Source organism: Elephantulus edwardii, unplaced genomic scaffold, assembly GCF_000299155.1.
Source record: "Elephantulus edwardii isolate Elephantulus edwardi_28Jun2011 unplaced genomic scaffold, EleEdw1.0 scaffold00026, whole genome shotgun sequence".
NCBI classification, from domain to species: domain Eukaryota; kingdom Metazoa; phylum Chordata; class Mammalia; order Macroscelidea; family Macroscelididae; genus Elephantulus; species Elephantulus edwardii.
Genome location: NW_006399776.1, coordinates 5,987,237 through 6,003,277, shown reverse-complemented (window position 1 = coordinate 6,003,277; position 16,041 = coordinate 5,987,237). Strand labels below are relative to the sequence as shown.

General features: G+C 37.9%; 1 protein-coding gene across 1 annotated transcript in view; it reads right to left on the bottom strand.

Annotated features, from left to right (window-relative positions):
* Positions 1 to 16,041, bottom strand: part of INO80 (INO80 complex subunit) — a 121,666-nt gene that overhangs the window by 7,018 nt on the left and 98,607 nt on the right. Inside the window, exons 27-30 of the mRNA XM_006882999.1 lie at positions 15,408 to 15,502; positions 8,787 to 8,859; positions 924 to 1,082; positions 453 to 555 (exon numbers count right to left, since the gene is read on the bottom strand). Of these exons, the coding sequence (XP_006883061.1) occupies positions 453 to 555; positions 924 to 1,082; positions 8,787 to 8,859; positions 15,408 to 15,502 (430 nt within the window). The remainder of the gene's footprint in view (positions 1 to 452; positions 556 to 923; positions 1,083 to 8,786; positions 8,860 to 15,407; positions 15,503 to 16,041) is intronic.

Here is a 16,041-nt window from a genome sequence, read left to right as displayed (position 1 = left end):
TGAGATGTGTAAACTTTTTTTGCCACGATGCTGTGGAAGTCTTCTGAAACCTCACTATATACGTTTGAAATCTATTGTTCTCTATAACCAGACACATGGGAGAAGTGCTGACATGCTATTGTGGTACTTCTCCATCTTTTCCATAGAAACATTTCTCAGGGCACAGTAAATTGATTATTGCTAGGAAATCTAGGGATATACAGCACTATAGCAAGGTAACAATTTATTAGATGCCCTATTTATTTTTTAAAAGACATGTGATTTCTGCCTTTTACTCTATATTCTTTTTTGGCTTCTAATATAAAATACTAGTATTAAAAATTTCCCACAAATTAAAGTCTTTGGTTTTTCCTACTCTTGGCACACAATCAAGTAACCCGTCCATTTTCAGACATCTGGAACTAGAGAAAAATCTGTTAGAGGGAAGAGCAGAGGAGGTTCGAAGTACGTACGTTTCTTCTCCAACTCTTCATCATCTAGAAGAAGACTAACCACCTCTTTGGGTTTCAGGGTATCTGGCTTGAAGTTCCCGCCTGAAATCACCATCCGCTGAATCTACAGCAAAGCAGATCACATTGTCATCTCCATGTATCTCTTTCCATATGGTGAATATCCACAAATAAATATGATCCTCAGGTTTCCTTATTCTAGTTTATCCAACTGGCTTATCCAGATTGCCAGTGTCATAGTTTCTATATGGACAACTGTGGAATCCTGATGGATACTATTATGGTGAAGAGTACGTAATGGTGAGAGTAGTTGAGATTGCGATCATACAGAACTTTCACTCTCTATTCAAAAAGATTCTGGTTCCTTCATTGTCAATAAAAGGCAGAAGAGCCTTAAGAAGACTTATCCTAGTCAATGTGGTTGGACTTTCTATTTTCTCCATCAGAATTATTAATTTTTTGCCTTGCACTTACCTCACTCTTCTCCTTGGCTCTCTGAAGAATACGTTCCTCAATGGTACCTTTACAGATGAGGCGGTACACAGTAACCTGCTTTGTCTGCCCCAAGCGATGGGCCCTGTCCATGGCTTGCTGGTCCACAGTGGGGTTCCAGTCGCTATCATAGAAAATCACCTGCACAGGCAAGATAAGAATACAGCAAAGACTGAGATGCTTTCCAGATAGGGCCAGGAATTTTTAGAGCAATCAATCACTGAACTGTCTGTAGTAATTTGATGCCAGATTCTTTATATGGGAATGAGATGGAGAGAATATAAACTCTTATGATCAAGGCATTCTTTTACTTGCCCTGGGCTTTCCTCTTACAGTGTTCATTTAAAAACAGATGAAGAAATTGATGCACAGATATGCGAAAGAATTTATCTAAGTTTACAGACTACTAAAGGGGTAGACCTAGAATGTGAGGGAGGGGAAAGTTTTCTCTACCCTCGCAGGTGGGTGGAGCTTTCTTGGCATTCTTAGGGAGATCTGCTTCTATTAATAGGGTAATATCTTCCTCATGATTTTCAGATATGCAGTTTATGGAAGTTATTTACAAGCTTGCTGTATAATAATTATTATTATTATTACTACAATCAACAACCTGCCATCTAGAAATGATTCTAAAATGAACAGATAGATGTATGAATCCTTATACTTTGCTATCTACCAGAAGAACCAGATCAATAAATTCAGCCAGAGCTTCTTTAAAAATGAGCCTATCTTTTGCACAGTTCTATTGTTGTTATCCTCAGTCTACTGTTGTCATCCTCAATCAAGTCTGGGTCATTTATGCTCCATCAATCTAATGTGTTTAATGGATATCAGTCTCAGTGTCTTAAGTCTAGTCCTTATATCACTGTAGACAAACCTTCCCTGCTACTGACTACCCCTGTTCTCTGCCAGTTACACAGACACCAAGTAAAAACTCCTCTAAATAGCAGTGTGCTGCTCTAACGAGTCAACTTCATTTTCTATTCTTTCCCAAACAATTATGGCTCCCTTTTTAAGCAGACAAATTTCTTCAGTGTTCCTTATGTATAATCACATCTGTTTGCACTTCTTTTTATTCAAGTTGTTTCCCTAACCTTGTTGTTATGTGCTTTCAAGTTAACTATGACTCATAGAGATCCTATGAACAATGGTTCTGAACTCTATGACTTATAAGTTAGAAATCTTTCCATTTTTAGCACAGGTTAGAAAAACTTGAGGGGAGAATGATAGCCTCTTTAAAAGAAAAAGCCAAGAAAAGGCCCCATCTTTATCATTATTATTACCTTACAATGCCCATAGATTTAAGATCTGGAGTTTTAACAGGACATACCAAATTTTAGAAAACCCAGCTTAAATTTTCAAGGTGAATGCACACCCATGTTTACTGCAGCTTTGGTCACAACAGCAAGGAGTTAAAAACAACCTAAGTGCCCATCAACTAACGAATGGCTAGAGAAGTTGTAGTATATTCACACAATGGAATACTATGCTGCAGTGAAAAACAACTCATGAAATATTATTCAAAATGGATGACCTTGGAGGACACTATGCTGAGTGAAATATCTCAGTCACAAAAGGACAAATACTGCATAGTGCCACTGTTGTAAAACGGGACTGACATTGGGGTTGGAGACTGAGAAAGATAAGATAAATTATGTATACTGCATTGGAACAGATGAGGGAGAAAACTGTTTAAAAGGGATATTATGATTAAGTATTATTGTCATGACAAGAGTCCAGAACGAAGGCTGCATAGTGGTGTGGACTTGGGGGAAAGGATTGTGTAACAATGAAAGAATTTTTTTTAACTTTTCAAAATGAAGGCTGCATAGTGGAGAGGACTTGCGGGGAAGGGACTGTATAACAATGAATAAATTTTTCTTTTACTTTTCAAAGAGAAGAGCGAACTAGGGTTAGAGGTTGGACAGGGGGCAAAGTGCAACAATGAATGAATGGAAATACAAAGTCTCTGTAAACTTTCACTAAAATTAATAAAAACAGGAAAAGAAAAAAAAAATTAAAGGTGAACAAAGGAAGTGAAGACAGAGGTAACCAAAAAAAGAGACATCCAATTTGACACAAGAGTGCATGACTTGTATAATACACCTCAAATGACTACATACATAAAAACTGAAGGCTGATGTCATATTCAAAAGATGGCAGCTGGATCTGTGCAAGTCACAGGCAAGATTCAGTATGAATGCATAATGGGAATCCTATGTTATGAATCATAATCATAGTTGCTTTCTTAGCATTTACATTTTTTCCTGAAAATCTCAATGGCAACCAGATCTGATTCAACCTTGGCTATTTTGAGTTCATAAACACTAACAATAAAATCCAAGGAGATAGGTTTGTAATTTTAACTTCAAAATAAACAATCAACTTACACAAACTCATTCATTGTTGATAAATCAGGATCCACTTATAGCAGACCCACTAGTGGAGTTTCAAGGCTCAAATCACATAGGAGGAGATAGCCTGTTTCCTCTCGCAGTCACTAGTTGATTCAAACCAGAGAGGTGTGGCCTCTAATTCCTATAGACTAGGCAGACAACCAGAGCTCCCTATAACACACACATATTGGCTATGTATCCTATAAATGGAGTAAAGGAAGTGGGAGAATATGGGAGGAAAAGAAAATAAAGTAGGTTTCTGTTTAGAAAAATACTTATCCAGAAAAAAAAGAAAAATAAATACATATTAAGTGAAAACAGAATGAAGACTGTGACAACTAAAAACCAAGTCAGATGAACTGGCTACTACCTAATTTGACAGAACACTCAATCAGTCATAGCATGAACTGGGGATAGCAGCAGAAGTGACACTTCCTACCACAGTGGGACAAAAAATGACATCTATATTTGGTAATCAGGTTTATAGAGTTCAGAGAAACAGTCTAGAGAAAAACAAATATCAATTAAAAGACTAGTATACAACTGACTTAACTAGAAACGATTAAAGCAAGTCAATCCACAAAGCGTGGCCCAGCAATGACTAAGGGAAAAAGTATTCAGAGCATCTTCATAAAGTTGTAAACACAAGTCAGGCAGGTATGGGAGCAGGAAGTGAGAGCTGAGATGGAGTGGAGGTGCTATGTTACGAAGGCCAATGACAAATGGTTTCAGGGGATGAAGAGTGAAATGGTCAAAAGGAAAATTCAGAGAACAAATGGAAAAAGTTGGACTAAGACTTGCAGGGTGGAGCTCTTTCCCCCCAAGAGAATGGATCGAAATCTAATGTTTTGGGAGAGCTCTAAGTTGCCCATGCTGTCTCATGGGATTTCCCATATTGCTAACTAGAGGACAAAAACTTACTCAAGCTACGTGTATGCATTTAAAACAACTCTGTCATAAAGGGAGCTCTGGTGGTCTAGTGGCAAGAAGATGCATTGCAATCCCAAAGGCATGTGGTTCGAATCCACCAGATGCTCTGCTGGAGAAAGAGGGGCAATCTCCTCCAGTGCCAGTAAACTCTTATTCAACAGTATACAGGGGGGGGGGGGGAACCCCCAGAAACCACAAAAAACAAAGAGAAAAAGAAAAACCACAAAAAACCGTCTGTAACAGAAACAAAACAAATGGTGCAATTTATGCCGAACAACTTCTCTGTAAATAGTCTTATCACAAAGCTATTCCTACTTCAGGAAGAACAAAGTAAAAGACTGTAAGAAGCAGCTGCCATTCATCACATGTTAAAATCATGTTTTCACTAACAAAGTGGGCTAGACAGACTCCACTGTGTTTATGACTCCATGTTTACTTATGCAAATACCAACAAACTGTATTCTCAGTCACATGACATTATTAAATGAATTCTGTCAACTTAGCTGACAAACTTCTTCCTTATCCATAAATTGTCCAGGGGATCTCCCAAAGCTATGTAAATTTCAGGGCAAAGGAGGAATGCAAGGCAAGCTGTTAAGTTTACTGCTCTTTAATTTTTTTTTTTTTAAATTTTTATTATTTTGTGTGCGTGTACCGTCAAATCAGATCTGACTGGTACAGGAGGATATTACGCCTCCTTTTCCGGCAGAGCGTGTGGTGGATTCGAACCGTGTTCCTCTGGGATTGCAGTATGCTCTTTAATTTTAATACATACAAAGAGCCCAACATGAGTTCATATAAAGCATATTTTAGGAAGTATGACAACATGCTGTCTTATTTTTCTGGGGAATATGTAAAAAGAAAGAAAAAAAATTCCACATTCCAACTCACAGTGACCTGGACTCCATACAATTTCTGAAGCCATAAATCTTAAGAAAAAGACTACCTGACTTTTCTCCTGTGGAGTGGGGCCAGTGGTGAGCTTAGTAGTCCATAACTACCACCAGAGCTCTTTTTTTCTGGAAAATATTCATGTTTGAGAGGGTGAAGGGCAGTGCAGGAGAGAAAGACCCTCGATGAGATGGATTGATTCAGTGACTGGGGTAATGGAGGTGGACATGTCAGAGACAATGAGACTGGTACAGGATAGAGCAGGGTTTAGGGATATAGCACTTTGGGTCACTAGAGTTGCAGGCGACCCGATGGCACATAACAAAAACAACAACAATCCTAATTTACAAGTGATTCTCCCAGAAATACAATGTAAATTATTTTGGATTTCAAAATTCGTAATATTCTGGCTATTGCTTCATGCTGCAAAATGAAAGAGGAACTGTTGCTTCTACTTTTCTTGGTGGTGGTGGTAGTTGTTGGGTGCTTTCAAGTCAGTTACAGCTTACAAAGTTGCCACATAGAATTTTCCTGGTTAAAAATCTATGGAAGAACACTACGTTCTCTTCCACAGAGCTACTGAGTGGGTGTGAACTTCCAGCTTTTTGGTTAGTAAGTAGATACTGTTTAGTATTGGCCAGGGGTCTACTTTTGGTTCTTTGCAATTGAAGGAATGCCTTAGTTTCATTTTGGGCAAACTGTATGAAGACTAGACATATGCTGCTATTGTCCCTCAAATTTGTTTATTTCTTTGATTACAGAATTCAATGACTAAGGGAAATGTATTTAAGAAATTATGGATGAAATGTGAGATAAGCACCCTCCCTGAGAAGGAAGGAAATACATTTTGATCAACCTATATTAGACTTTCCAGAGGGAGCTCTGGTGACCCAGTAGGTAAGGAGTTGCACTGTCAACCCAAAGGCAAGGGGTTTAAATCCACTAGCTACTTCAAAGGAAAAAGATGGGCAATATCCTCCTATGAAATCTATAGTTTTTGAAACCGGCCAGAGAGTCACCTATGAGTCAGTTCTGACTTACAAGTGATGAAAACCACAGACTTTTCTGAGACTTAATCACGTCTAGTGGCCTTAAATATCATCTATAACCTGATAACTCAAAAAGACATTTGTTGTCCCTAATCTTTCTCCAGAATTCCAGAGTGTTGCTACCTCAAACTTGCACCTATCTCATCTGATTCCCAACAATATTTTGTGTGAGCATCATCCCAGATACTCAGGTTAGATACTGTGGTGTCCTCATTCATGACTCCTCATGCCTTACAAACTAGCAACAACTCTATTGGCTTTACTGACATAATACACTTTGAGGAGGCTAACAGGCTAAAAATATTTCTTACCATCTCTACTGCTTCTACTTTTGTCCAAGTCATCATTATCTTATGTCTAACTCCTAAATTAGTCTTTCACCTTCTACTTTTTCCCCTACAGCTTTTCAAAAGTCAGAGATAAATCAACATCTTAAAACAGATCCTATTATTCCTGTATTCAAGTCCTTCACATGGTCTTCCAGCTTACTTGATACTAAGCTCTAAATGATCTTCTACAACACACTTTTCTATCATTTTCCCCACACTGATCTTAAGCCACCTACTCTGGGTTACTTGTTGTTGCCTAATTACTCCAACATGTTCTCACTTCAGGACTTTGCACGTATCTGCTCTGCTTGGAACACTATTCTTTCTGTCACATACAGGCTTTTGTCTTGCTTCCTTCCTTTCCTCAGGTCTTAGGTTCAAGTATTATGTTATTAGAGAGGCCTTACCAACCTATATAAAACAGTAATCCTTGAACATCCCATTACACCTTACCTGCTTTATTTTTCTTCATAGTATTCATATTACTGTTTAGTATTTTGTTTATATTCAATCTCTCCCTGATAGAAATTTAATGTCTAAAAACTATGAGGAAATAAAGATTTTGTTATATGTGGCTAAAACTGTCCCTGGCTTTAGATGGATTTTCAATAATCATTTGTTGAATTAATTGTTCCAAATACAGAGACATTTCCACATCCACTGCAGAGTTCAAAGTGCAGTATATGAAATAATTACATACTATGTGGTTGACTAGTGGAAGAAGGTCAGTGTTTTAAAAAACAAATAGCAGCTTACTATGTAAAAGAGAAGGTTTACAGGGCACATTTTATTCTGAGGAAGCAGTTTACACAGGAACTATAAACCAATTATTATTTCTGGAATATACATTTAGAAGGAGAAATGGTCTGGTAATTAAGTAGAAAAGATAGAGAAAGGCTACAAAATGTACGGTCTCGTATGCCACATAAAGGAGCTTATTATAAATTATGGAAGATCTCTGAAGAGTTTTTAGTAAAGGAGTGACATGATTAATATAGAACGGTATAAATAAGCTAACAATATAGTAGAAATATAACAAAGAATGAATCTGGATTAAAAGGTAATATAGTGCTTCAGGGCTCAGACCAGAGGTCAAAAGATCAGTTAGGAGAAAGCTGTATTCATACTGAAACTATGACTACTTTGGGATGATAGTGAATGCTCCAACAATAGCAGCAGCACAGAAACAAGTAGAACAAGGAGAAAGGTAAGTCTATGTTATCTGATATGGCACCAAGTGAGCCATAATATCAGAGAACTCACAAGAACAGTTTCTACCACAAAGGATAGTTTTTCCATATAGTGACACAGGTTATTGATGTGCATGCTAGATAAAGGATCTACCCAGGTATGCCCTTCAGCAGTTCTCAGACCTGAAGCCCTGGCTGAATGGTTAAAGACTTTTAGATAGTAACACACTTTCCTATCACTTCTCCCACACTCATCTTAAGCTGCCTACTTTGGATCACTTATTGCTGTCTAATTACTCCAACATGTTCTCATCTCAGGATTTTGCACTTACGTACTCTGCTCAGAATGCTCTTCTTTCTGTCATCCTGACCATATTTGATATTTTGAAGATTTGTTATTTCATGGAGATGCACTATAATAGCTATGTATATAATATATTATTATATAATGTAAAGGGACACTTCTGGAGTCAGGCCTTTTATAAACAATTTCTCATTTATGTAATTTTTTAAATTTATGGAAATTGTTAAGGGGTGTTCTTCTCTTTTTCAGAGGAAGCACTATTATTCTAAGGAGACAAATATGAACTGAGTAATCTGTAAAAATATCTTTGTTAACTTTTTGAATTATCAACTTGATTCTTTATTAACCTTTAAAAAGTGAGTTTTTATTATAGTGGAACAATATACAATAATAATGAAGTAATCCCTTCTGATTTGATAAACTAAAACTCCTAAAACAAATCTAGTTGGATTAACTGACTTTTTCCAGTCTTTGTTCATGATGTATCTCAAGTGTCTATAACAGTGTCCAATACATATTATGCATTCACTGAATATTTGTCAAATGAATGTTGGACATTCATTCTTTGAAACTTATTTAGAGAAGTCTAAAAGCAGAGCAAAAATGCTTAAGTTATTAAAAGTACAACCTATAAATCTTAACAAGAAGTGAAGAAATAAGTCTGTGACACAAAATGAAGTGTAATACAAACTGAATGACATACTCATAGACGAAAACCTACATTATCTAGGACACTACTGGGCTCCCATTACTTACTGTGTCTGCAGCAGTGAGATTGATACCCAGTCCTCCAGCTCTTGTGCTTAACAGGAACACAAAGATGTCATTTCTGTGAGAAAGGAAGGGATACAGTAAGAGAAAATACTGAAAAAGAAATTGCAAGTGAAGGATCTCTCAATATAGCATGTACAGAAGGTTTTCTTGCCTCACTGCACAAATATGCTCTGTTGCTAAAATCAAATGATGGTAACCCCAATAAGGTTCACAGGGTTACTGTGACTTGTTGACTGGATGTCACTCAACAATAATAGTGCCTTACTGGTAAGTAATATTATAACAACTAAGTGACCAACAGTAATAGGGGAAAAAATGTTATGTGGAAGTAGAGTTTTCTCTATGTATGTAATAATTATGTATTTTTAACAAGTCAAATCACACTTCGGTTATACATAAGGAAACAAATAAACCAGTACTTCAGGGTTTCCCTCAAGAACTATAGAGTTTTCAATAGTTGAGAAACTAATGATTTTTAATCTAAAAATTCACCTTTTTTTTTTTTTTTGGGCTGGACTTCCACTTTATTTCTATGCAATAGACTGTAAAAGGGGCTGGCGTGGTGGGGCTCCCCCCACCTAAAAATTCACTTTAAATTGAAGAAAATAAGTCCCGGAAAATCCACCTAAAGATTGGCCTAACATCCAAGACATACATCTATGTACTTAGAATTTAGGATCAATCTAATTACACAGTTATAAATTCAAGTACTATTTTTTCCTTCTTCTTCTTCTTTTTGTGTACTGTTGCACTGAGTCTGACTGGCACAGGAGGAGACTGCCCCTCCTTCTTCAGCAGAGCATCTGGCAGATATGTACTGATTGTCTTTGGGATTGCAGCGTGGCTTCTTACCACTAGGTCACCAGAGCTCCCTTAAATTCAGGTACTTTTGATGAATGTTAACAAAACCTATCAAGTTGGAATATAGAAAGAGTGAGGGAAAATGTGGAATAAACGTAAAAAACCTAAAAATGGTCAGGTGTGATAGAGACTGGTGGAACGCCTGAGACTTGGTCCTTAGATACCCTATGAATCTGGAATAAAACTTCACCTTACGGTTCAACTTTTGGACAAACAAGAGACAGATCTATTAAGTGAGTAACAGCAGAGAGGCACCCACTCCTTAGAACTAGCCATTTAAAGTCAAAAGAATAGATTTGCTCAATGAAGAAGTGAGAGAGAAAGAATAATGAAAAGAAGAATCAAAGGGATGAAGTGGAAGGGTGTGATTCCATTATAGGTATTATAATTAATGTTATAAAACAAAATATGTATGACTTAATGGAAAAGCAATTTGTTTTGCACTCAAGTCACAATTTTAAAAAGAAATGAAACAGAAGAGACTACCATATATTGCAGGTCACAATGCTTTGTGTTTCACGTATGATATGTAAAACTAATTTCATTCTGTTGGTTCTAGTAAAAAAGAAAAATAAAGAATGTGTGGCCCACTGACTTAATGGTGTTGTTGAAAGGTGCCACTGAGTTTGAGTACAATCCATAGCAACCTATGGATAACAGATTTGAACCCCATCCTCTCCTGCGCCATCCTCACACTTCCTGATGCACTAAGGCCATTTTGACAGTCACTGTACCAATCCACTTGGCTGAGGGTTTTCCTCTCCTTAAAATAGAAACCATTTATATTTCAGAAGAAATGACTTCAAAAATCAAACAAATTCCAACACCTAGATTGAAACAAAGGACCTCTAACTAGTTCATAGTGTGTTGCTGAGTGTCGGTCTCTGGCAGTTCCAATCCACTAGCTGTTCCTCAGAAGAAAGATGAGCAGTCTTCTTTAAGATTTACAGTCCTGTAAACCTAAGGGAGGGAGCTCTGGTGGCTAAGTGGTAAGGAGTTGTGCTGCCAATGCAATGGCATGTGGTTTAAATCTACCATCTGCTCTCAGGGAGAAAGATGGAAAATTGCCTCCCTTGACAGTACTGGCTCTGAAAATCTCCTGGAGGATCAGCTGTCAGTCAGTTCCAGCTAGATGTTAATGAACATTAACAACAACCATAAACCTAATGGAGGGTCATTATGTGTTATAAATGACAGCAGTGAGGGGTTTGTTGCTTTTTTTTTGTTTTTTTTTTAGTGAGTGTGAAACTGGTAATGAACATCTTGTTAGGGGTTGCGTGAAAGAACCAGAAGAGTAGCAAATGTTTCAGACCACTAAGATGTGGGAAAGACTCATTTCAGATAGAGGCCTTTGCATATACAAGATAACATTGTACAGTATGAAACAGGATGTTGTATTAAAAGGGAAGGAGAAGACTGAAGAGAAGGGGATGCATTCAGAGCAAGTTTCATCCAGGATCTAGTGACAGAAAGCCACAGCACTGACAGTACAACATATGAATAACCTGGGTATAACCATTCCTATCTATATTCTCACTGCAGTATAACCCACTCTAGTAAACACTCGGTATCTACTAAGAAATTGGACTCCATAAAATATCAGGGTGCTCGCATTCTTTCATGTTGTTCATCCTTGGTAAAAACACTTGACTAGACTGTTTCCTGGACCGTAAAATGAGGATGCTACCTGTACTCTCTGAAATGATTAAGCTGATGACACATCAACATCAAACATGAATCTCAGTTAAGGAACTATTATGAATAAGCATCTTGGAGAATTACTAAGCTTGGTAGGTCCTGTTTGAAACTGTTCACAATCTGTGTTCTATTAAACACAACTTTCCTAGAACAGGCCTAAGTAACAGGGTATGTCTGAGGGCTTTCTGTAGGTCAGCGACTAAGAATTTTGTATTGTCATAAAAGTACCATTACTTGATCCTTCAGTTTATTATTTAATAATATGATCTACTTATCTTTGTCACTTTTATGATTAAATAATATAGACTGAAGTAAAGTTGAAGGCACTGACCAATTTACAAGTACATTTTCCCTGTAGACATAAGAGGGATTTTGATCATAAAAAAATCTTCAAACAGAAGTTCCATTTCCACAGGACCTTTCTAATCTCCATAGATTGATCCTCCTCGTTCTGGCGCCAAGAAGACTACCTTTCCTAAACATCCTTCTATCCTGCCTTAGTAGAAATAGAGGCAGAGAGTCTGAGACCCCTCTCTGACACTGGGATCTGATGGAGTTACCCACTCAGTGGCTAGGGCATTTTGGTAATTCCTGAGGAAGCTAAGAGGGAGACAGAAGGCAGCTGGGAAGTAATATAGAAGAGAGGTTATTTCCATAACCTGGTAACTAGAGTTAAGTCCCCAGATGTGGTAATCACTTATAAACAGAGTACTATGTATAGAAAGAAAAGAAAAAAAGAAGAGGCATTTAGGTAAAAGGAAATTAGGAAATATTTAGAGCGCTCTGGCAGGTGGCATAATTCTCAGTGAGCTGCACTGCTAACCCAAAGGCCGAGCCTCTTTGGGGCTTCGACCCCATCAGTGCTTTCCTAGATGAGCAATCTCTTCCCTCATAACTTACCCCCACGGAAACCCAACAGAGGTAAGCTATGATTCAATCCCAATTCCATGGCACTGAGATAGACAAGTGTATAGTGTTTTCCATACTGCGCTGTTAAACAAAAAGGCCAGCATATTCAAAGCCATTAGCTGTCCCATGGGAAAAAAGATGGGCATTCTCCTTCCTTAAAGATTTATAGCCTCAGAAACCTGACTGGGAGTCACTAGGAAATGTAATCAACTACAGTGAGCAATTAAAAACATTAGGAATAGAGCAATGTTGAGGATTTTCTGTCAAGCAAATCAGTAACTGCTACCACTGGTCATATTTCTAGATTATTCAAAATAAAAATAACCTAAATAAAACTGCTGAAAAGTTCCTGTTTACTCAATAAATCCAGTATTGCCAATGTGATACTGTTTAAAAGGACAACGCACCAAAGAAAACAAATCTTAAAGGTAACAGGGTGGCGTGAGCGCCCTCTAGAGGGCTGAAGAGGACTCTCAACACAGGACTTCAACCTTTGAGCCACAGAGATTTCCAGTTGAAACTAGGCTGTATGGGCTTCTGAGTGATCTGTGAAGGAGGGGACTGTGAAATAATGTAGCAAAAACAAGACTTAGTCTCAACTCATAGTTAATGACCCACTAAAGGTTCTTCAGGAGCTCTGGCGGCCTAATGGTAGGGAGCTGTGCTGCCAACCTGAAGGTATGTGGTTTGAAATCTCCCCATGGCCCGGGCGGGGGGGAACACACGACGATGACGACTAGCAAACTCCTCCCCACTCTCCCCATGATTATACTGCTTCTCTGAAACCCTGCTGGAGGACCAGCTATGAGTTGGTTTCGACTCAAAGGTACAAAACAACAAGGGTTCTTTAGGATGCTCTCCTGGAACAGTCTCCAGGGAGGTGCTCTGCTAACCCAAAGGCAGCAACTCTCAAGTGGTTTGAATCTAAGTGTCTACAAGGCAGAAAAATAGGCACTCTCCTCCTATGTGATTACAACCTTGGAAATCTACTGGAGGGTCAGTTATAATGAGGTGGTTCTAACTTGATGGCAATGTGAAAGAGAGACAGAAAAAGAGATAAAGCTTCTTTGTATCAGTATTTCCAAATAGTGCTAGGGATGCAGTCAACAGCAATAAAGGCTTGCTGAATGAATAAAGAATCATAAAGCAAGAAAAATCCACACTCTAGTCATGTTTTCGCATATATTCAGAAGGGTCTTCCTGAATGTTCTAACGACTGAGGATCCATCTGGCAAATGTCCTGGGGCTGAAGGAGGACAGGAAGCAAAGACCAAGGCACCTCAGAGCAAAGACCTTGTGAATGGCTGCTAGGATCATCATGTAGGTCATGTGCTCTCAATGTTGTCCAGTCGGCACATCCTGGCCAAACAGTCTTTAGTCTCAGTGAGACAGTTTCCTGGAAGGATCCTCATAAATAAATCTTGTATGAAGGGAATGCAAGTGGCTTTTTATAGGCGTTCTTGTTTACTCTGGCTGACCTTTGAGCCACAAGGATTTCCAGCTGAAACTGGATTTTTTTCTTTTGATGCCCCCCCCCATTAGCAATAATACAAATATTTGGAAAAGTACACGTTACCATTTTAAAAAACAACTATCTTTTTCTCTATATTGGGCAATTTGAAACATGAAAATTTTTAAGTAAGAAACTGTCTTCTGTGAGTGTGCATGCATGTACATGTTTATCTGTGGGCCTCTCTAATGAGCTTCTGGTACGAATAGGCACAGTTCAGATGCTAATATAAATGAGAAATAGGAGATTGTTTCCAATACACAATGCCAACACTAAGCATCCAGGTCCTAATGGAGCAAAGGATCAGAAAGATTTCTGACTCATGGTGGTGACTTTACTTTAGAGAAGCTGGAGAATTTAAACCTCTGACCTTTCAGTCAGCAGCCCAACAACAGGGCTCCATAATAGTAGACACACATGTTAGATGAGCTAAGTTATGAACCGTACACCTAAAAATGGCTAAAATATTGTATCAACTTTTATCTCAAAGAAATTAAAAACCGTAACCTAAATATAAATGGTTATATATTTAATTTTCTCCCCAAGTAAAATCTAGAAGTAAAAAACGGTTTTGATTTACAGAGCATTATCTCACACTCTGTTTTCTAGGTTTAAGGAAGATAACTAAAGATATACTTTGGCAGACTAGTCACTAGCAGAGCCTGGCATTCTGCTTAGAGGACAGTAACTTGACTCTGTTTATTATAGTGAGAATCTGCACTAAGGATAATTATGGCTTCATAAAGCATCACCATCCAACAAGCAGTATTTGAAATTTCAAAGATCATTGTGCTATACAAGAGGTGCCAGCTGAACAGACTGAACATTACAGCAGTTTGCCATACTTTATTGGGTTTCTACCAGAATGCTAAAGGGAAGGTAGGAAAAATGAAGACATTTTCCTTCGAATGTATACAAAATGGAAACAAGCAAAACTAAACTGAAAATCAACTGTAAGTTAACACCAAGGGATAAGTGACTATTAACATTTAGGAATATAATCTTATGGACTTTTCTCTATGTTTATTTTCTACATGTTGTTGTGTGCCATCTAGAACTGACCAATAGTTGACTGTCCAGTGGGTTTTCTGAGGCAGTAAATCATATGAGAGGAGAATGCTCATCCTTCGCCTGCAGAGATGCTGGTAGATTTGAGCTGTGTGTCTTTCTTTGGGATTGCACCATACCTTCTTACCAACAGGCCACAAGAGCTTCCTTGTTGTTATGTACTATTGAGGTGGAACCAATCAAACAACCTCTTGCTGACCCTCTGGCAGGTTTTCAGAGGCAGTAAATTGCCCATCTTCCTCCCACAGAACAACTGGGGGATTCGAACACATACTTTGGTGTTGACAACGCAATTCCTTACCATTAAACCACCAGAGCTCTCCTTAAAGACTTACTTTCTTCATAGGGGCAACTTAGTTTTTATTATTCAAAAGATTAGGTACTACTTTGAGATTGCAGCACAGCTTGGTACCACAAGGCCAGGAAAGCTCCCTTAGGCATTACTTTGAATGACTATATAATGGCAGGAGGCGTGCTAGCACTTCCTTTAAACTTACCATCTCAAGCACTACCGGAAAGTAAGAAATGAAAAGGTTCGTAATTTTCATTAAGGTTACCTGTTCTGAAAATCAGCAACCATGTCCCGCCTCTCTGAAATCTTGGATGAGCCATCAAGTCTCATGTAAGTATGTTTCCTGTAAACCATATATTCCTGCCAATTAGAATTGAAAAAATACAATAAACTTAGTAAGTCTGAATGCAAATTACTGTATTATAATTTTCCCAAGCCTCTGTCTTCTGCCTCATTTATAATAGGCAAAGTGTTTATAGGCTAGAAAGGGGAGAATGATGAAATGGCAAATACTTTGTTGCATTTCCTTAACAACTCTTTCATTACAACTTCCCCATCCCCTGCCTCCTTCAGAAATTTAATTCACAACACTGTGTGCTATCAAGGGATAATGTAAAAAATGTAACCATTTTAAATTTTAACATGGAAACTAATAATATCGCTGTAGATTTTACAAACCCTATCAAATGTTTTTCACAACTGTGGAAATATCTTCTTAATGTGTTTTGCCCTAGCAAAACTCTTGCTATTCTTGAGTGTATAGCCTGGCTTTTCCTTCATTATTAAATGAAGCATAAGCATAAAAGAATGAAACAGAAGACAAAGTAATTTTCCACAGGAGAGACTGTTTTCGATATATGTGTAAAAGGAACAGAAATTTTTTTCTTTTTAAAAAATTT